Source organism: Macaca fascicularis, chromosome 6 (assembly GCF_037993035.2).
Source record: "Macaca fascicularis isolate 582-1 chromosome 6, T2T-MFA8v1.1".
Classification (NCBI taxonomy): Eukaryota; Metazoa; Chordata; class Mammalia; order Primates; family Cercopithecidae; genus Macaca; species Macaca fascicularis.
This window is the reverse complement of record NC_088380.1, coordinates 175,431,365-175,451,961: the sequence shown is the minus strand read 5'-3', so window position 1 is coordinate 175,451,961 and position 20,597 is coordinate 175,431,365. Positions and strand designations below refer to the sequence as shown.

The 20,597-nt window shown below is 49.8% G+C and overlaps 1 protein-coding gene across 2 annotated transcripts in view; it reads left to right on the top strand.

Annotated features, from left to right (window-relative positions):
• SLIT3 (slit guidance ligand 3) overlaps nucleotides 1-20,597 on the top strand; it is a 695,238-nt gene that overhangs the window by 668,622 nt on the left and 6,019 nt on the right. Inside the window, exons 30-35 of one of the 2 annotated variants that reach the window (XM_015452236.3) lie at nucleotides 101-238; nucleotides 1,294-1,534; nucleotides 3,147-3,277; nucleotides 14,718-14,872; nucleotides 16,881-17,166; nucleotides 18,365-18,573. In XM_015452236.3, coding sequence (XP_015307722.3) covers nucleotides 101-238; nucleotides 1,294-1,534; nucleotides 3,147-3,277; nucleotides 14,718-14,872; nucleotides 16,881-17,166; nucleotides 18,365-18,573 — 1,160 coding nt within the window. The remainder of the gene's footprint in view (nucleotides 1-100; nucleotides 239-1,293; nucleotides 1,535-3,146; nucleotides 3,278-14,717; nucleotides 14,873-16,880; nucleotides 17,167-18,364; nucleotides 18,574-20,597) is intronic. The other variant, XM_065547045.1, reaches the window with a different exon arrangement.

Sequence of the window (20,597 nt, the reverse complement as noted above, 5' to 3'; positions counted from 1 at the left end):
AAGAGATGGGGAGCGGTCATCTGCTGAGGGGGGCTGGAGAGAGACTGCCTGGAAGCTGGCCCTGCCTTGAGGAACAGCCTTGCCTCTGCCTGTGTTCCAGGTGCGAGTGTGTCCCTGGCTACAGCGGGAAGCTCTGTGAGACAGACAATGATGACTGTGTGGCCCACAAGTGCCGCCACGGGGCCCAGTGCATGGACACAATCAATGGCTACACATGCACCTGCCCCCAGGGCTTCAGGTAAGGCAGGAGGGCACCTCAGGAAAGAGGCAGCCTGGGCCATGTGGCAGGGCCTGGGGCTGACTGGCTAAGGTGGCCAGGGTGGAGACTCAGGCCCAGGTGGCCGTAGCCCTGGTTCTGGGTGATGCCTTTATTCCCCTGACACCTTTGCAGTCCTTACATGTCCACATGAGGGAAATAGAGCAGGTATTGGTGATCCCACATTGTAGATGGGAGAAGAGCTACTTGTGGCAACTCCACGTGAAAGCCGGGCTTAGGTTCAGCTCATGTAATGTCATGCTTGGGTAGGATTCCAACTAATGGAAGATGCCACCATCGTGAAGCCCAGCTTGCAGGGTAGAGGTAGCCACATGGCCATACTGACCAGAATCTTCTTTCTAGGCTGGAGAATAAACATGATGGTTCCTCAGTGGTAACCTCTATTCTACTTCTGTTGCTATGAATTTGGCTACTCTAGATGCTTTATCTAAATGGCCACATACAGCATTTGTCCTTTATCGGGCTTATTTCACTTTGTATATCATGTTCTCAAGATTCATCCATGCTGTCGGGTATGTCAGAATTCCCTTTGTTTTTACTGCTGAACAATGTTCCATTGGACGGATGAGCCACATTTTGTTTGTCCATTCATCTTTCCGAGGGTGGGAATGTGCTCTTTTAAGAAATCACCCCCAGGCAATTCTGATGACACTGAAATTTAGGGACCTCTACTCTAGTCCAACTCCATGATTTTATTTCTTGGAGCCGGAGTCTTGCTCTGTTCCGCAGGCTGAACTCGCACTCCTGTGCTCAAGCGATCTGCCCCTGTAACTGGGATTACAGGCTCATGCCACTATGGCTACCCCAACTCTCTTAAAAATGGGAAATGTGGGGCTTAGAGAAGGAAAAGATTTTGCCCCGGTTAGTGGCAGGGCTGGAAGTAGCCCGTAGAACTAGTGTTATTTCCCATCTCACTCTACCTCTCTGCTCGAGGTTCTTTGGCCTGAGTAACTGTGATTGTCTCCTCTTGGCCATTCTCCTATCTCCCCCCTCCGCCATTCTCTCCCACCTTCCAGTGGACCCTTCTGCGAGCACCCGCCACCCATGGTCCTGCTGCAGACCAGCCCGTGCGACCAATATGAGTGCCAGAATGGGGCCCAGTGCATTGTGGTGCAGCAGGAGCCCACCTGCCGCTGCCCACCAGGCTTCGCCGGCCCCAGATGCGAGAAGCTTATCACCGTCAACTTCGTGGGCAAGGACTCCTATGTGGAACTGGCCTCTGCCAAGGTTCGACCTCAGGCCAACATCTCCCTACAGGTGTGTCCCGCCCTGCCCTGCCCTGCCCTTGGAAGGACCTCAACATATCCCCAAGCTCTGATTTGTTCAGAAAATTGTTGGAATGCCCCATCTTAGCAGTAAAGCACCATCAGGGACAACACTCAGCTTGAAGACACCTGGACCAACTCATCCAGAGAGTTCTATAGATAACTCCTGACCAGCTCTTGCTGCAAACTGCAGCCCCCACTTCCAGCCTCATTCACTCAATCCTCCAGAAAATATGCATTCAACTATTGTACGCCAGACGCTGTGCTGCGGAATTGGGATTCAGTTCAAGACAGACAAAACCCCTTGTCTGAAGCCCATCCACTAATCCAAGAATCTCATTCCGGGTGACTGGCTATGAGTGCAACTTCTGAAACCAGCAATTTTCAGCCTTGGCAATACTTTAGAATCACCTCGAGAACTTCTTAAATTATCTTCGGCCAGGTGTGGTGGTTCACGCCTGTAATCCCAACACTTAGGGAGGCTGAGGCAGGTGGATCACTTGAGGTCAGGAGTTCGAGACCAACCTGGTCAACATGGTGAAACCCAGTCCTACTAAAAATACAAAAATTAGCAGGGCGTGGTGGTGCATGCCTGTAACCCCAGATATTGGGAGGCTGAGACATGAGAATCACTTGAACCTGGGAGGCAGAGGTTGCAGTAAGCCAAGATCATGCCACTGCACTCCAGCCTGGGCAACAGGGCAGGACTCTGTCTCAAAAAATAAATAAATAAATAAATAAATAAATAAATAAATAAATAAATAACAAAATTATATTTGCCTGGGCCCCATCCGCAAGTTCTGGGGTGAAGTCTAGACACTGGAATTTTTTTTTTTTTTAATTCCCCAGATGACTCTTAGCATAGTGCCTGGTTCCTAGCAAACACTGAATTAATTATGATTGTTAGCATTTTCTTTATAACTCTTATTAGCCAGGCGCAGTGGCTCACGCCTGTAATCCCAGTGCTTTGGGAGGCCAAGGCAGGTGAATCACTTTAGGTTGGGAGTTCAAGACCAGCCTGGTCAACATGGTGAAATCCCGTCTCTACTAAAAATACAAAAATTAGCAGGGTATGGTGGTATGCACCTGTAGTCCCAGCTACTCAGGAGACTGAGGCACTAGAAATGCTTGAACCCAGGAAGCAGAGACTGCAGTGAGCCAAGACTGTGCCATTGCACTCTAGCCTGGGCCAATATTCCGCCTCAAAAACAAAAATAACAACAACAAAAAAAGCCTTATTATTCTACTTTATACAGAGAAACTAAAGAAGGGCCTAAACTTGGGCGGGATCACGTTATGCAACAGAGGGAGAGGGCAGATTAGAGTTGGGGCCTCCTGACATACATAAATATATGAACATAGTGGTGCACAGTAGGCACTCAGTAAAACTGTGTGGAACTGGTTTGCTCAGTCAGCACTTGCTGAGGTGTAAGTCGAGGCCTTACCTTCTGGGGATTTACTGACTAGACGGAGGAGGAAAGATGCACGTGAATTTAGACGCAGCACAGATTCAGAAGCTGCTGCCTGGAAGAGGGCTCTGTGAGATGAGCAGGGAGGTTCAGTCTCAGGTAAGCCCTTACTAACACCCTGGCTGCTTTCTCCAGGTGGCCACTGACAAGGACAACGGCATCCTTCTCTACAAAGGAGACAATGACCCCCTGGCACTGGAGCTGTACCAGGGCCACGTGCGGCTGGTCTATGACAGCCTGAGTTCCCCTCCAACCACAGTGTACAGGTAAGGGCCTCTCTCCTTCCTGACCCACTGTGTGTTCCCCCGCATCCTTCTGCCTCTGCGCCTGCAACTCAGAAGGGGGATTCAGGAAAACTCGGGTGTCCCTTCTCCCCGCCCCTACCATGCACATGCGCGCACACACACTTCCTCCTCGCCGAGTGGCGGGTGGGAGGGAGAAAGGCCTGTGGGAGGAAGAGGCAGAGGAAGGCAGGCCCGCGGAGGAGAGGTGACATCTCATCACCATAAGATAAACAGGCAGCTAGCTACTGTGCGGGAGTGCGCACTGCAGTGGGGACAAGGCTGCTTAATGAGGTGCCCTTTTCAAAATGTCATCTTAATCTTTCATTAGTTTAAGAAAGACAACAGGGGACGATTAGCATGCAACTCAAGGGGAAGAAACTCAAGGGCACTGAGGGAGCAGGGCCACCCCTTAGGTGACTTTCAAACAGTTCTGAAGGGCAGCTTTTCCTAAACTTCAGCCTCTCCAGCAGCCACCCTGGCTTGTGTGTGACAGGTGTGGCAGCTGGACTTTCACTTCAGATGCTGCCTTACAGCAACTTGCGACTGCCTTTTTTTTTTTCTTTTTTTTTTTTGGAGATGGAGTCTTGTTCTCTTGCCCAGGCTGGAGTGCAACGGAGCAATCTTGGCTCACTGCAACCTCTGTCTCCCAGATTCAAGCGATTCTCCTGCCTCAGTCTCCCTAGTAACTAGAATTAATTACAGATTCATGCCACCATGCCTGGCTAATTTTTCATATTTTTAGTAGAGATGGGGTTTCACCACGTTGGCCAGGCTGCTCTTGAACTCCTGACCTCAGGTGATCCACCCACCTCAGCCTCCCAAAGTGCTGGGATTACAGGTGTGAGCCACTGTACCCGGCCAACTGCTCACTTTTTGCATACAGCTGCTCCTTAAGGAATGATCATCTGGGGAATCACAGATATGCTAGTTGGATATGTTAGATTTTTTTCCGCTTCTCAGTAAAATAAATACTAAATATTACAATAACAATTATTTTAGTTATATTTTTATAATAGTTATAAGAATGACTACTAAAAGTTAAAAATGTCTGTGTTACACCTAAAATCACGTGAAACTACCAGTAGAAGGAGAGCCAAACCTTAGGGAAGACACAGTACAAAAGAGAGGCCACACTGTCCCGTCAGAGGCAAGAGCACATTTCATAGGGATTGGTGAAGAGCAGCAACTTTCAGACTTTTTTTTTCCCTGCTAACTAAATCTTTTCTTCCATTAAAATCTTATATTGAACTTAAGAATCATAAATACTTAGAAGCAAAACCACCCTGCAGGGTTGAAGCAAAGATCCCCCTCCACACACGCTGTTGTCAAGGCCCCTGAGAAATGATCCAACAAACCCAATTTGAAAGCCATTGGTTAAAACCAGTGGTTCTCAAAGTGTGGTCCCCGAGGCAGCAGCACCAGCATCACCTGCAGACATGATAGAAATACAGACTTTCAGACTCTGCCCCAGAACTACTGAATCCAAAACCCTAAGGGTTGGCCCCAACACACCTGTGCTTCAGAGAGCCTTCCAGGTGATTCTAATGCACACGTCTAAGAAACACCAGTTTCCACAGGAAATCTTCCTGCAGAAGGAGCAGTCTGAGTTGGGCCTCGAAGAAAGGGAAGAACTTGTGAGAGCAGAGAGAACAGGTGGACGAGCCATGCCGGGAGGTCGGCGAAGACAGACGAGGGGCAAGGAAAAGGGTGTTGACCAGAGCAGGAGGCTCCCGGTGGAAGGTGGATAAAGACCAGGCAGGTTAGGACAGTTGGGCACAGTGGACACCAGAAGAAAGAGCTCACCCTGGTGGTCTCCCTAGAGCCTGGACCGCCTAACATCTGTGTCCCTAGAGCCATGGGTCCTGGCCAAGTGGCGAGGACAGACAGCCAAAGAGGCAGGGCCAGGGCAGCCTGTGAAGCATTTGCTATTGCATAAATCCAAATGTGAACAAGTGATTCAGCCTCTTTGTGCCTCAGTTTCCCCCCTCCCCCTTCCCATTTGTAATGTGAGCAATAGCAGGATATACCTCTTAGGGTGGTCACTGAAGGTTGAAACAACACTGGAGGAAGTGTTTGGCGAATTAAGGCTTTACGCAGACATGTCAAGGACAGAAGGTTAAAGCCAGGCTTCCAGAAGCAGCTGAGCCCTGCCCCGAGCTGGGGGCCTTCCCAAGCAGAGCCCAGCCTTTGCCCTCTGCTAACATTAGCCGTCAAGGCTGGTGATTTGGTAAAGGGCTGGTGTGGCTGGTAGGAGTGTCGCAGCACTGTGCTGAGTTATGAAATGGAAGGTCAGAGAGTTGCTGTCCAGAAGCTGCTGTCAGGGAGCCGTGAGTTGGAGCAGGTAGGTGGCCCTGGAAGACACCAGGCTCTGTCTTAGCCATGGGGAAACCCAGCTAAGGATGCCCTGGCACTCCTGGCCTAGATCTTCATGCTGAGCCTGTAACAGATCTTTAGTATCCTTCATTCAGTTTGCAATCCTCAGGGGCCCAAGGCTCTAGCAATTCCATATTAAAATGGTTTTGCTTCCGAACATTTTCCCTGAGGCAGCCCTGTTTCTGTTCCCAGTAGTACACTCTCACCCATTCCACATCTGTCAGGCCCCACGTTTGGGCTAGACCCTGGGCTAGGTAAAGTGCAGGGGCCACAGAGCTAAACACACACAGTCCAGGGAGGAAGACACACATATCAACAAGCAGTGGCTGCACAGCAGAATCAGCTCATGCTCACTGGAGACCCTGGGGTCATACAGGAACACCAAGGATAAAGCAAAGATTTTTTTGGTTTTTGGGTTTTTTTGGAGACAGTGTCTCACTGTGTCACCCAGGTTGGAGTACAGTGGCATGATCACAGCTCCCTGCAACCTCCACCTCCCAGCCTCAAGTGATCCTCCTCCCTCAGCCTCCTGAGTAGCTGGGACTACAGGTGTGCATCACAACATCTAATTTTTGTTTTTTTTTTTCTGGAAGAGACAGGGTTTTGTCATGTTGCTCAGGCTGGTCTTGAACTCCTGGGCTGAAGCAGTCTGCCCACCTTGGCCTCCCAAAGTGCTGGGTTTACAGGCGTGAGCCACTGTGCCCCCCAGGAGCAAATATTTTTGCTTGGAGGACCTTGGAGGAGGAGCTGGTGTTTGAGCTGAGACATGACCTGTGCCTCAAAAGCATTTTCTCAGGCTGAGCAGCGAGGAAGCCCTGGGGAGGAGGAGGCCCCATCAGCCTGCATGGAAGTCACATGGGAGGGCTGGGGTTAATGGAGGGCACGGGCTGAGCTGACCGGCAGCTGAGGGGACCAGGAGGCCAGTCCAGCCACAAAAAATGAGATCTCTTCCTCAGCATCAGTGCAATAACCTCTAACCACCCAGGAAGGCCACCTTGGCCTCAGGGCCAGAGCCAGGGAGCCCAACCAAAGCTGTTCTAATCAGGGGAGTTGGCAGCTTTTGGCCCACTAAGGCCCACAACCAGCTTCAGAGTGAGGACGGCAGCCTGGGTTCCCAGCAGGGACCTGCAGGCTAGATTCCATGGTCTCCATTCTGTCCATGCCTGATGTTATTCATCTGCACAGCCATAATCACAAATGGTGACGAGGGAACATGAAGATTCTATTCCAGGCCCCAGGGAAAATATACAGAAAAGCCCACCTGAGCCCCTCCTTGCCCCAGAATGGGGACAGACTTCACTCTTCCTTGGCACTGAGACTTGTGAGAAGGCCAGACTCACGTGCCAGCAAGGCCAAATGGCCACATAGGTAACAGACATGGGGAAAATGGGCTGTAGTCCCCATAAGAAGTGGTGGGGGCTGCAGTAGCCTGGAGGGTGGAGCCCCATCCAGAGGAGTGGCTGGCCTCAGCTCCAGCAGACGCTGCCATGCGGGAATGCAGATTATCAAGAGAAGCGGGACCAGCAGGGTTTCTATGTTGGATATCTAAGTTTTTGAATGTTAGCCACTTTAAAACACCGCGTGGGTGTGCTCTTTGAATGCAACGCAGTGCGTGCTCTCCGAGTCTTGATTTCTACAATCCTATCCACTGCCAAGGTCTTTGTCTCGTTGGATCCTCACTCCTGTTTTAGGCATGAGAAGTCTCATGTTAGAAGCCCAGTGAGTGGCAGAACTAGGATTTAAATCCGGGTCAGTTTTCCACCCAAACCAGCTCTCCCACCGTGCAGGCTCTGGGACATGAAGGACAGAGCCAAGAAAGAGTGTAGGCTGTGCTACAGGAGTAGGGGGTTGCCGCAGTGGGGCCTGAGGTCTCTGCTTGCTGCCTACCCGAAATCCCAGGAACTCTTTGTTACTGTGAGGTTCTATCGCCACCTAGTGGTCACAACTCAGCATTCAGGTTAGAGCAAGCAGCACCTAGAGGAATAACAAACCTTCCCTCCCTCAAGTCCCTTAAGACTTCAGCCTGAGCACCTTAAGTCTCTGAGCCTTAAGTCTCTTATTTGAAAAATGGAGGAAAAAGTGTGCCTCCTTCCTGAGGGTTGTTAGGGTTAAATAAAAGAATGCAAGTGAACTGCTTAGCATAGGGTAGCACAATGCCTGGCCTCTACTAAGAGATTAACACGTATCCACCATTATTATTAAAAGCAAAAGAAAGCCAGGCATGGTGGCTCATGCCTGTAACCCCAGCATTCTTGGAAGCCAAGGCAGGAGGATCGCCTGAGCCCAGGAGTTTGAGGGTATCCTGGGCAACACAGTGAGACTCCACCTATGCAAAAAATAAAAAATTACCCAAGCATAGTAGTATACACATATGGTCCTAGCTACTTGAGAGGCTGAGGCAGGAGGATCACTTGAACCCTGGAGGTCAAGGCTGCAGTGAGCTGTGATTGCACCACTGCACTGCAGCCTGGGTGAGAGAACAAGATCCGATCTCAAAAATAAATAAATAAAAGCAAAGGCAAAAAGGCCACAGGCCACTCTGGCCAATGCCTGTGGTCATGCCAGTTCCAGGCAGGATGCATCCAGCCCCACCCTGACAACTCCAGAGCTCTCCACCTCCCACTTGGCACCAGTTCAGTCTGGCCCGGCAGATAATAAGGAAGACCCTCAGAGCCCCTTCTCTGCCCTGAAATCCTTAGATATCTCTCCAGGAGACTAATTACTGGGGCTTGGGACCACTATATTTCTTTTAGTGTGAACCTTAGGTTGTTACTGTGTTTTCCATTTTTTTCTCTACTTTTGTCACAGTAGAGCCATTTTCCCATTATTTTTTTCCAAAGGCTAAGATTTAATGAATTTTTTTTTTTTTTTTTTTTTTTGAAACAGAGTCTAGCTCCCTTGCCTGGGCTGGAGTGCAATGGCACAATCTTGACTCACTGCAACCTCCACCTCCAAGGTTCAGGTGATTCTCCTGCCTCAGCCTCCCAAGTAGCTGGGACTACAGGCACCCACTACCACGCCTGGCTACTTTTTTGTATTTTTAGTAGAGACGGGGTTTCACTAAACCCCGTTGGCCAGGCTGGTAAGCTCGTAATCTGCCCGCCTTGGCCTCCCAAATCCTCAACAGGGATTTGTCAGGGAGAATTCAACGATGTAATCCCAAAGTGCTGGGATTACAGGTGTGTGCCACTGTGCCCGGCCATTTTTTTTTTTTTTTTTTTTTTTTAAGGCAAGTAGAAATGGAGGCATCCTGACTTAAGGATGCTGGTAAAAAGCCAGAGCCTTTAGCACTGCCTACCCTGAACCTCCAGGGACCCAGTTTGAAAAACACTGGCTTCAGTCATTATATCCAAGAGACCTGGTTAAAAGGTGCCAGGAAGAAGACACCTGTTAACCTATAAGTACCTACTGGCATAGATAACGTTCTGGGAGGTTTGGATTTGGAAGCAATCCTGACTTGGAACCTCAGTTCCAGCACTTCTTAGCAGTGTGGCCTCCATCAGGTTACTTAGCTTCCTTCCCTAAAATGGGACTCACAAGAGTCCCCTCCTCGGAAACGGGAATGAGCCAGTGGGAGTAGAGAGACTCAAAGCCCTGGGTGGCTGTAAGTTGTGAAATCCGTAGGCAGGCTCTTCGAGGACTCACTAACCTACTTCCCCACCCCAGTGGCTGCCACACCCAGCTCCAGCAAGCCCAGAGTAAGGTCGAGGAGTCATCATTTCCACCTTTCACTGAGCACTTGCTAGGTGTCGGTGGCCACGTACTGCCCATTAAAACCAGTGTAGGGCCAGGCACGGTGGCTCACGCCTATAATCCCAACATTTTGGGAGGTCGAGGCAGGAGGATCACTTGAGGTCAGGAGTTCAAGAACAGCCTGGCCAACATGGCAAAACCGCGTCTCTACTAAAAATACAAAAATTAGCCGGGGATGGTGGAGGGCGCCTGTAATCCCAGCTACTCGGGAGGCTGAGGCAGGAAAATTGCTTGAACCAGGGAGGTGGAGGTTGCAGTGAGCTGAGATCGCGCCAATGTACTCCAGCCTGGGTGACAGAGCGAGACTCCATCTCAAAAAAAACAACAAAAACAAACAAAATGCAGTGTAGGCCAAGTGCAGTGACCCGTAACCCCAGCACTTTGGGAGGCCAAGGCGGGAGGATCACTTGAGCCCGGAGTTCAAGGCTGCAGTGAGCGACGACTGCACCACTGCATCCATCCTGGGCAACAGAGTAAGACCCTGTCTCTTACTAAAAACAACCACCAAAAAAAAAACACCAATGTTGTAAAATGAATATAAAACTCATTGAATAGAAGCAGAAACAGGGGCTTACAGAAGTGGTGTGACTTGCCCAGAGTCCCTCAGCTGGCAGACCCAGTGTGATTCCAGATCTCTCTCCACAAAGCATGACCTGGCTGAACAGGCTATACCTGGAGCCTACCTAGGACTCTCCCATGTGAGCATCAGATGAGGCCCTCCAGGAAGCCCAGCGCTGGGGCACTGCAGAACCCAGCACTCTGTCTAGGGCAGAAGCCAGTGACCACACAGCCCTCTCTGATCTGTGACTTCTGCCAGACCACTGTCTCCAGGCCGGGTACCCCTGGAGGCCACACACCAGCACCTGGGATGGCAGGAAGGGGAGAAGGAGTCGGGCCTGGAGCCAGCTGCCAGGCAGGAGCAGGTGGTGTGTGTTCGCTGTGTCTGTGTATGTGTCTATAATGGGAAAACAGCTGCCCTGACTCCCTGAATCGTAATGTTGGAAGGGAATGCCTGAGCTGCAGCCTCTTGACAGCTCCCTTTCTGACGGGTGGCTGCCCAGCATCTGTTGACACACCTCCAGGGTGGTGAGCTCATTTGCATCCAAACAGCATCCATTTCTAGGATGCTGTGGGATACACCTGCATATTTTTGCATGTGTTGTTGGAAAACTGTGTGAGGGCTCAAGGTCACAAGTTTATGGTCTCTGCACGGGGCCCTCGTCCCTCCCCTTCCTGCTTTTACCAGCCCAGCCATAGGATCACAGGCCTCTGCCTTGCCCTCAGCTTGCAACTTGGAGCAGCTGGAGGCTTCCGAAATAGAAATAGCTCTACCTTCATAGGGCTTTTTGGATCCCCATCACAAAACCAGATTCTTCGGTGGACTCTTTTACCCACCACTCCACCTCCCACTATCCTATCTCTTGGCTGGACCTTACATTGATACGTTGTCATTTGATTCACAGGAAAGGCTAAGGAAAGTGGAATGGAAGCTTTGTGAGTGCAGTTACCCTATATTCCCTGTTTGTCACTGATCCACAGCACTCAGGATGAGGTGGCCCATAGCAGACACTTGGTGGGTGGGCGGATGAAGGGTAGATGAAGGATGGATGGATGTGATGGAATCAATGGATGAAGAGAGTAGATAAATAAGTAGGTGGGCGGGTGGAGAGATGGCTAGGTGGATGGATGGAGAGGAGGGTGGATGGGTGAATAGGTAGAATAGATGGGAAGGAAGCATGGGTGGTTGAATGGATGGGTGGATATTGGATGAATGAGTGGGAGGAGAAATTTCCCAATGGATTTGAGTGGGTCCTGGGCTCCTGCGTGTCCTCTGCCATCACCTTCTCCCAGGGATCAACACTAGAGCGGGGATTACTAGCTTTGCAGGCAGTGGTACTTGTTAGTCTTGTAAATAACACTAAAATAACTGCTCACATTTTCTCAGTAATTGACAAAGTGCTTTTTTGTTTTTTAAGAAATAGGGGTTGTGCTGTTTCCCAGGCTGAACTCGAACACCTAGGCGCAAGTGGTCTTCCTGCCTCAACCTCCCAGCTTGTCAAGTAGTGATACAGGCACATGCCACCATGCCTGGTGACAAAGCACTTTCATGTACCCACTCTAATTTGAACATCACGATAGTTCTGTGAGGTTATTATTCCCCTTTTACAGAGGAGGAAACTGAGACTGGGATGTTCTGTTCCTATGATTGGTTATGGTTCCATCCAGCAGTAAGGGGCTAGAATGGACTGTTTTCTTCACTAAACCTCAATTTAGCCTGTCTTCTCCCAAGCATTTCTCTTGCCTTTTTGGCTGCTGAAATTTCTAAATCTGAGTTAGTCACTGAAACGGTCCTCTGCCTGCCTAGATAATCAGTGCCACCCCCTGCGGGGATCCTCTTGTTAGAGCCAACAGGGATTTGTCAGGGAGAATTCAAGGAGAGAGGGAGCCTCCTAATGTATCCCTGATACCTGAATAGATAAGACAGAGCTCAGTCTACTCCTCAGAGACCTTCAGGGAAGGAAGAGGTGTCACATTCCCCAACTCCCATCACGTCCCAGCACTGTTCCCTCCCAGGCCCTGCCGAGGGTAGTGCGCTGGAAAGAGCAGAATTTGGGAGTCAAAAGTGTTGCCTACAAATTCTGTCTCTTGCCTGTACTCGCTGGGTGACCTCAGGTAAATCACTTAACCTCTCTGGGCCTTGGTGTCTTCATCTGTGAAATAGAATATCTGGCACCCACTTCACAGAATTTTTGTAAGGTTCAAATAAGTGAACCACTTAGCACCACGTCTGGCTCATCTGGGCCCTCGGTGAGTGGCTGCTGGCCCTGTTAGAGGCAGCATGGGGAAGTGGGATGTGCAGACTGAATATCCCATAACCAGCCAGGCATGGTGGTTCATGCCTGTAATCCCAGCAGTTTGGGAGGCTGAGGCGAGTGGATCACTTGAGGTCAGGAGTTCAAGACCAGCCTGGCCAACATGGTAAAAACCCCATCTCTACTAAAAACATGAAATTAGCTGTGTGTGGTGGCATGAGCCTGTAATCCCAGCTACTCAGGAGGCTGAGCAGGAGAATTGCTTAAACCCAGGAGGCGGAGGTTGCAGTGAGCCAAGATCGTGCCACTGCACTCCAGCCTGGATGACAGAGTGAGACTACATCTCAAAAAAAAAAAGTGAATATCCCATAACCAAAACTTTTGGAACCCAAAGTGCTGAATACTTGCATTATGCTGGTTCAGCATCTCTAATCTGAAAATCTGAAATCCAAAATCCTCCAATGAGCATTTCCTTCAAGCATCATGTGGGCACTCAAAAAGTGTGAGCTTTTGGAGATTTTCAGATTAGCGACATTTGACCTGGACGGCAGTTCAAATCCTTGCTCTATCACTTACCAACTATGGTGCCTTAGGTAAATTCCTTAGCCTCCCTGAGCTACCGTTTCCTCATTTCTGAAGTAGAGATAACACACTTACCTGAAGGGGTGGCCTTCCCCTCCACACCTGTGGGCATTTCTCGTTAGGTGGAAGGAGAGACTCGAGAAAAGAAATGAGACACAGAGACAAAGTATAGAGAAAGAAAAAGTGGGCCCAGGGGACCGGCACTCAGCATACAGAGGACCCACGCCTGCACCGGTCTCTGAGTTCCCTCAGTATTTATTGATCATTATCTTTACCATTTTAGAAAAAGGGAAGTGGCAGGATAATAGGATCATCGTAGGGAGAATGTCAGCAGTAAGATATATGAATAAAGATCTCTGTGACGTGAGTAAGTTTAAGGAAAAGTGCTGTGCCTTGATATTCATATGCAAACATCTTTAGTGCATAAAGAGCAGCACTGCCACTAGCACGTCCCACCTTCAGCCCTAAGGCGGTTTTCTTCTTTCTCAGTAAACAGAACATACAATCAGGTTTTACACCGAGATGTTCCATTGCCCAGGGACGGGCAGGAGACAGATGCTTTTCTCTATCTCAACTGCAAAGAGGCCTTCTTTCGTCTTATACTAGTCCTCCTCAGCACAGACCCTTCACGGGTGTCAGGCTTGGGGACGATCAGGCCTTTCCCTTCCCACGAGGCCATATTTCAGACTATCACATGGGGAGAAACCTTAGACAACACCTAGCTTTCCTAGGTAGAGGTCCCTGTGACCTTTGGCAGTGTACGTGTCCCTGGGTACTTGAGATTAAGAGAATAGTGATGACTTTTCACAAGCATACTGCCTTCAGGCACTTGTTTAACAAAGCACACCCGGCACAGCCCAAAATCCGTTAAACCTTGAGTCACCACAGCACATGTCTCTTGCAAGGACAGGGTTGGGGGTAGGGTCACAGATTAACAGCATCTCAAATACAGAACAAAATGGAGTCTCTTATGTCTGCTTCTTTCTATATAGACACAGTAACAGTCTGATCTCTCTTTCTTTTCCCCACACTTACCTAGCACGAGTATTATAAGGCACTATTTCCCCAAACGTGGCATGCATACCACTGGTGGTACATGAGGTTACTTTAGGGGGGACAACAGCAAACTGCTGAAATTTTAACTGTGAGAGAGTTTGTTTTATATGTACTAAAAATATATAAAAATCACATCAGAACTATTTTTTAGAACAATGCTAACCTTTACCCTTACCGATATTTAAGGGGGAAATTGGGCAATTGAAAAGAACCAGTGTGTTGAATAAATAGTGGTCGAAGGCAGCATGCAGATAGAGCAGGAACTGAGAAGGTGGTCTATGAATGGAGTTTGCTTAACTCTATGAAATAACAGAAAAGAATGCAAATAATGATAGCCAAATGCAATACCTGACCCTAGACTAAATCTCGAACGGGAAGGAAATAAATGCTGTAAAGGACATTGTTGGGTCCAGTGCAGAATTGGAATAGATAATAGACTAGATAACAGTGTGGTATCCATGTTAAATTCACTGAAGCTGACAACTGCACTGTGCTTATGTAAGAGAATATCTCTGTCCTTAGGAAATGCACACTGAGGTATCTAAGGATAAAGGGCTGTGATGTATGTAACTTACCTTTAAATGGTTCAGAAATATGTGTGTGTGTATGTACAATGCAGAGAAAAAACCATAAGCACATTGGAGTAAAAAGTAATGGGAGAAACTGGGTAATAAGCATCTTCTGTACTGTTTTTATTTTTACAACTTATGTAAGTTTAAAGTTATTTCCAAATAAAATAAAGTAAAACAAAATGTAAGCAATGCAGGTCAAGTCCACAGCCCAGGGCCCAGCCATGGAAGGCACTTAGTGAACTCTCTGGCTTTCTCCCCTTCTCTACTGGCCAGCGTGGAGACAGTGAATGATGGGCAGTTTCACAGTGTGGAGCTGGTGATGTTAAACCAGACCCTGAACCTGGTAGTGGACAAAGGAACTCCCAAGAGCCTGGGGAAGCTCCAGAAGCAGCCAGCAGTGGGCATCAACAGCCCCCTCTACCTTGGAGGTAATGCCCTCTTTCCCTACCACCTCTACCTCCCTCTGGCCCTCTGTGCTCCAGTTCCGAAACCCAGGCCACTGCCAAAGCCAATCACGGAAGGCTTCCTGGAGGAAGGGACAATGAAGCTGATCTCTAAAAGGGTGAATAAGCACTAGCCAGGCCATGGAGAAAAGAAAATTTAGGACAGGTGCTTGGAAAGGAAAGAGAACAGGACTCCTGGAAACTACACATTGTGACGGGAAGGGGTGAGAAGGGGAGGGCAGGGGATGGAAGCAGGGTCTAGGCTCTGCTGAAGTCTGCCGGCATCAGGTCATATTCCCTCTGCTCTGCCACCTCCTCAAACCCTGGGAGGTTCGATTAATGAATGTAAAAGAACAAGTTTGAGATTAAAATCTAAGGCCAAAAATGGAAGTAGGCCAGGTGCAGTGGCTCACACCTGTAATCCCAACACTTTGGGAGGTTGACGTGGGAGGATCGCTTGAGCCCAGTTGAGACCAGCCTAGGCAACACAGTGAGACGTCATCTCTACAAAATATTTAAATTAGCTGGGCACAGTAGTGAGCCCCCGTAGTCCCAGCTCCTTGGGAGGGTGAGGCGGGGGATCGCTTGAGCCTGGGAGTTTGGGGCTGCAGTGAGCCATGATTGTGCTACTGCCCTCCAACCTGGGTGACAGAATGAGACCTTGTCTTTAAAACAACAGCAACAATGACAACAAAACACAAAAAAGTAGCCATCAGTTTGGCAGAGTCTAGGCCTGAAATGCAGCCCCTGCACCAATAGTTCTCAAAGGGTTAAGTGTAAAAAAAGCTACCAGAACTGCTCGTTCAATCCTAAGATTCCCGAGACTTTACCCAGAGTCCACCTGCAGAGATGAGCACGGGCGCAGGAGAGGGCGTTGTTAACGGGCGGTTCAGACACACGGAGGCCAGGGAAAGCTCTGGGCCGAGGGCAGCCCCAGAAGGGACACCACTTATCCCTGGAGGAGGACCGTGCCCTGTGCCCCACCTGCAGCCAGAACAGAACTGGGTGCCCTGCTTCCAGGCTAGTCCCAGGCTCTCAACTGTAGAAGGTGGGCAGGGGACGGCGTAGAAGGGGAGCGAAAATACCAATTATTGAAAAGCAAGTTAAGTCTTTACTACCAGTCTCTTGAAGACCCTGAGAAGAGGGGTACATAGTATATAAGGCAGCAAACTGGTCTAAAACCCTGAACCCTAAAGTTTCATTGATGAAGCAGCTCCCCAAAACCTTATCTTCTCTCCTCAGCTGTAGCTCGCCTGCCCTGGCTTCTCTTGTGAGGCCTGCATCAAAGGGCCGAGGAGCCTGGTGGGGACAGCTGGTTATTTGGTGCACTTGCCTATGCGGGGGGACGGTCTCCTCGGTTCAGCCAGTGGGGTCATAGGGCAATGGGTGACCAGATAATCTCGTTTTCTTTTTTTTTTTTTTTTTTTTTTGAGACGGAGTCTCGCTCTGTTGCCCAGGCTGGAGTGCAGTGGCCGAATATCAGCTCACTGCAAGCTCCACCTCCCGGGTTTACGCCATTCTCCTGCCTCAGCCTCCCGAGTAGCTGGGACTATAGGCGCCTGCCACCTCGCCCGGCTATTTTTTTGTATTTTTTAGTAGAGACGGGGTTTCATCGTGTTAGCCAGGATGGTCTTGATCTCCTGACCTCGTGATCCTCCCGTCTCGGCCTCCCAAAGTGCTGGGATTACAGGCTTGAGCCACCGCGCCCGGCCATCTCGGTTTTTTTCTAGGGAAGTCCAATATACAAATTTTTATGGGAAATTTTCTAATATTACATATTGGCAACAAATCCACGTTTTTTTAAGGAGTCCCAGTGCAGGACCAAAGATGCATGTCCCTGTATGGACGAGGTCCGAGGTTTTGGCCCGTTAACCTCATTTGAACATCAGAGGCCCAGAGTTCTAGCCATCAATGTGTGGAAAGCGCTTTCTCTGAGGACAGCAGGGTGGCAGGGGAGGGTCTTCAGGCCACTGTCCTGGCTCCTCTCCCACAGGCATCCCCACCTCCACCGGCCTCTCTGCCTTGCGCCAGGGCACGGACCGGCCTCTAGGCGGCTTCCACGGATGCATCCACGAGGTGCGCATCAACAATGAGCTGCAGGACTTCAAGGCCCTCCCACCGCAGTCCCTGGGGGTGTCACCAGGCTGCAAGTCCTGCACCGTGTGCAAGCACGGCCTGTGTCGCTCCGTGGAGAAGGACAGCGTGGTGTGCGAGTGCCACCCGGGCTGGACCGGCCCGCTCTGCGACCAGGAGGCCCGGGACCCCTGCCTTGGCCACAGGTCAGTGTCCCAGGAGCCCTGGCTGTGTGCTCGGGCTCCCAGCATGGCCTCAATCCCTACCCCACCTGAGAACTAGGCACTACTGGAGGCTGGAGGAGTTGCAGTCAGACTGCGGATCGAAGCTGTGGAAGTGTAACTGCTTCAGAGGTCAAGAGACTGAGCTTACACGTCTGAGCAGCAAGACCTGCTTGGAGGGATCAGCATAAGAGGGCCCTGCTCAAAACACTCGTCTCTGCCAGGTGGCCCTTAGAACCTGTCCAGAGCCACAGTGAGCCCCCGCTGTCTCTGTGGGAATTAGAAAAAGGCGCTCACGTGGGCAGACTCAGCCTGTGCAAGGCATGAGGTGTATATAACCACACATCAAACCACATTTAATAGTTTAAGCAACTACTCATTCAACAAAGATTTACTGAGGTCCTACTATGTGACAGGCATCATGCTAAATATAGGAAACCCAGTACTGTCAGTGTTAAGAAACCTGGATCAGCCAAAACTAACACCAGAGCCAACACTGGAAATGTGGTTGGCTAAACCAGTCAGGAAATGATCTTTTGGATCAGGAATAAGGGACAGCTATAAAGGGTTTGAGGTTCTTGTGTTGCTCTTGAGCATGTGTGTGTGTGTGTGTGTTTGACTCTATAACATGGATCCTGGCTCTGCATGTCATTCCGCCAGGGGCAGTGATGTGTCGTGATTCAGGATATAGGCTTTACCTTCATCTTTTCCCACAGGTGAAATGTACTGCGTAGGAGCAGCAGACAAGAGGTTGTGATGGAAATTCAGAGCAATACTGGGTGTAAAGCACTTAACACAATTCCTGGTACATAGCCAGGGGTACCTGCTGGTAGTAGCGGGGTGGTAGTAATTCTTATTTAAGATGGTAAAGCAATTAAAATGTTTAGAGAATGGCTAGATTCTTTCAAGCAATTGTTTGCTACTTGGCTGCGTGGGGTGTGTGTGTAAATCAGCAAGCCAGCTTCTGCTGTGGTGACAGCTCACACTGGGTGACACTCGCAGGCTTCTGGCTGGTTGGCCAGGGGAAGCAAGGTGGTTAAGAGATGCTCAGCCTAGGAAATGGAGAAAGCTATTGGACTGTACTCAGCTCTGGGTCCCCTGGTCCCTGGCTGGGGGACAGAGGGAGTCCTCAGCAGCACCAACTCTGATGCAGTTCCCTTCTCATCCTCCTCTCTGCCCCTAGCTGCAACCATGGAAAATGTGTGGCAACCGGGACCTCATACATGTGCAAGTGTGCCGAGGGCTATGGAGGGGCCTTGTGTGACAACAAGAATGACTCTGCCAACGCCTGCTCAGCCTTCAAGTGTCACCATGGGCAGTGCCACATCTCAGACCAAGGGGAGCCCTACTGCCTGTGCCAGCCCGGCTTTAGCGGCGAGCACTGCCAACAAGGTGGGTCTACTGTGCCTGTGGGAGGGAGGAAGTGGGGGTCAGAGTTGGACTTCATATCCAGATCACCTCAGTTCCAGTTCTGGCTGTGCCACTTAAAGGCTGCATGACCTTGGTTCAGTCACTTTGTGAGCCTCAATTCCCTCAACTTGAAAACGGAGGCAATGCTACACCTTCCTGTATCAGTTATCTAGTGCTGCATAACAAGTTAGTCCCAAACCATAGCAGCTCAAAACCACAAAAAACGTTGTTTCAGCCCACATTTTTCCTGTGGGTTGGGAATTCAGACAGAGCCTAGCTGGGATCTCTCGGGGTTGCATTCAGCACAGCCAGGGCTGCAGTTCTCTGTGAGCTAACCCGAGGCAGCAGAATCTGCTTCCAGTGTGCTGCACTCCCATGGTGCTGGGTGTTGGTGGGAGGTCCCAGTTCTGCCCTGCAGCCCTGCATGAGTCACTACACAGGCTCTTTGAGGGTCCTCGCGCCAGGGCAGCTGGCATGTCCCAGAGTGAACAGTCCAGGACAGAGCAAGCCACATGTCTTATATGACCTACAATTGGAAGTCACTCATGCTGTCATTTCCAACACACTGCATTGCTATGTCGGTCAGGTGCATTCAGTGAGGGAGGGGACCACATAAAGGGCATCAGTACCAGAAGGGGGTAGTCACTGGGGGCAATCTTGGAGGCTGGCTACTGTGCTTCCTTATAGGGTTGTTGGAAGGAGTACGCGAGATGGAAAGTCAGAAGCAACATTGTCACGATGAAGGCCAAGCTGTCATTTAGAATCTGCATGACCTTGACCAGCCTGGCCAACATGGTGAAACCCTGCCTCTACTAAAAATACAAAAATTAGCTGGGCATCATGGTGGTCGCCTGTAATCCCAGCTACTCTGGAGGCTGAGGCAAGAGAATCATTTGAACCTGGGAGGCGGAGGTTACAGTCAGCCAAGATCAACCTGGGTGACAGAGTGAGACCCTGTCTCAAATCTGCATGGCGTTGAGCAGCATACTTGTGATTCACTTCCTCATCTAGATAGGGCCAGGAGTGGTGGCTCACACCTGGAATCCTAGCATTTTGGGAGGCTGAGGTGCAAGGATCGCATGAGCTCAGGAGCTTGAAGCTGCCATGAATGCACCACTGCACTCCAGCCCAGGTGACAGAGACAGACCCTGTCTCCGAGAAGAAACAAAAGTGCAGATAACTCATATGGCCAAAGTTAAGATTCTCAAGCATGGACTTTTTAAAGATGAAACAAGTATAGAAAATGGTCCTCAGTGGACCTCTGCAGGGAGAACACATGAGTAGTCTGGATGGTTCTTTTCTCCTCTTTTCCAGCTGTTGGCCCTTGAGATGCCATGCCTTCAGAACTAATGAAACCCTAGCCAGTCAGCGTGGCCCCCTGACATTGACCAGCACCATTGACATCACCTGGGAGTCACTTAGAAACGCAGGCTCCCAGGCCCCATCCCAGCCCCTTCGAGTCAGAACCTGCGTTTTGCAATGATTCGCATATGTATCCAAGCAGAGGACGTTGTTCCACAGCTTCCATCCAACCCTCCTGCCCTTACTGGGTCAGCAGAAGTCAGTTCTTTGGTCTGACCTAGTCAGAACCATCAAATTACTTTTCTCGGTTAGTGGCCCCTTTATCATGTAATTTTGAGGTGAGCTCAACAAAGGAAAATTATATTAATATTAAAATAGTTGTCTTACCTTGGGGGGTCTTTCTCCTGCATGGACACTGAGAAGTTTTGCTCCCTGCCACCAGGATCCCAGGCAGTCCACCCCGTCCCTTGAGGACTTTTCCACATTTTATACCTACAGGAAATACTATTCTTAACCAAAACTCATTTTTAAAATGTTATTAAATAACTTATTTTGAAATAATTTCAGATTTATAGAAAAACTGTCAGGGCAGTATAAACAGCTTAATCCCTTCCCCTCAGTCATTAGCATGTTGCCCCATCTACGCTCCCCTTCTCTCCCCATGTTACACACATGCACACAGTCATTAACCTCTTTCTAACCCT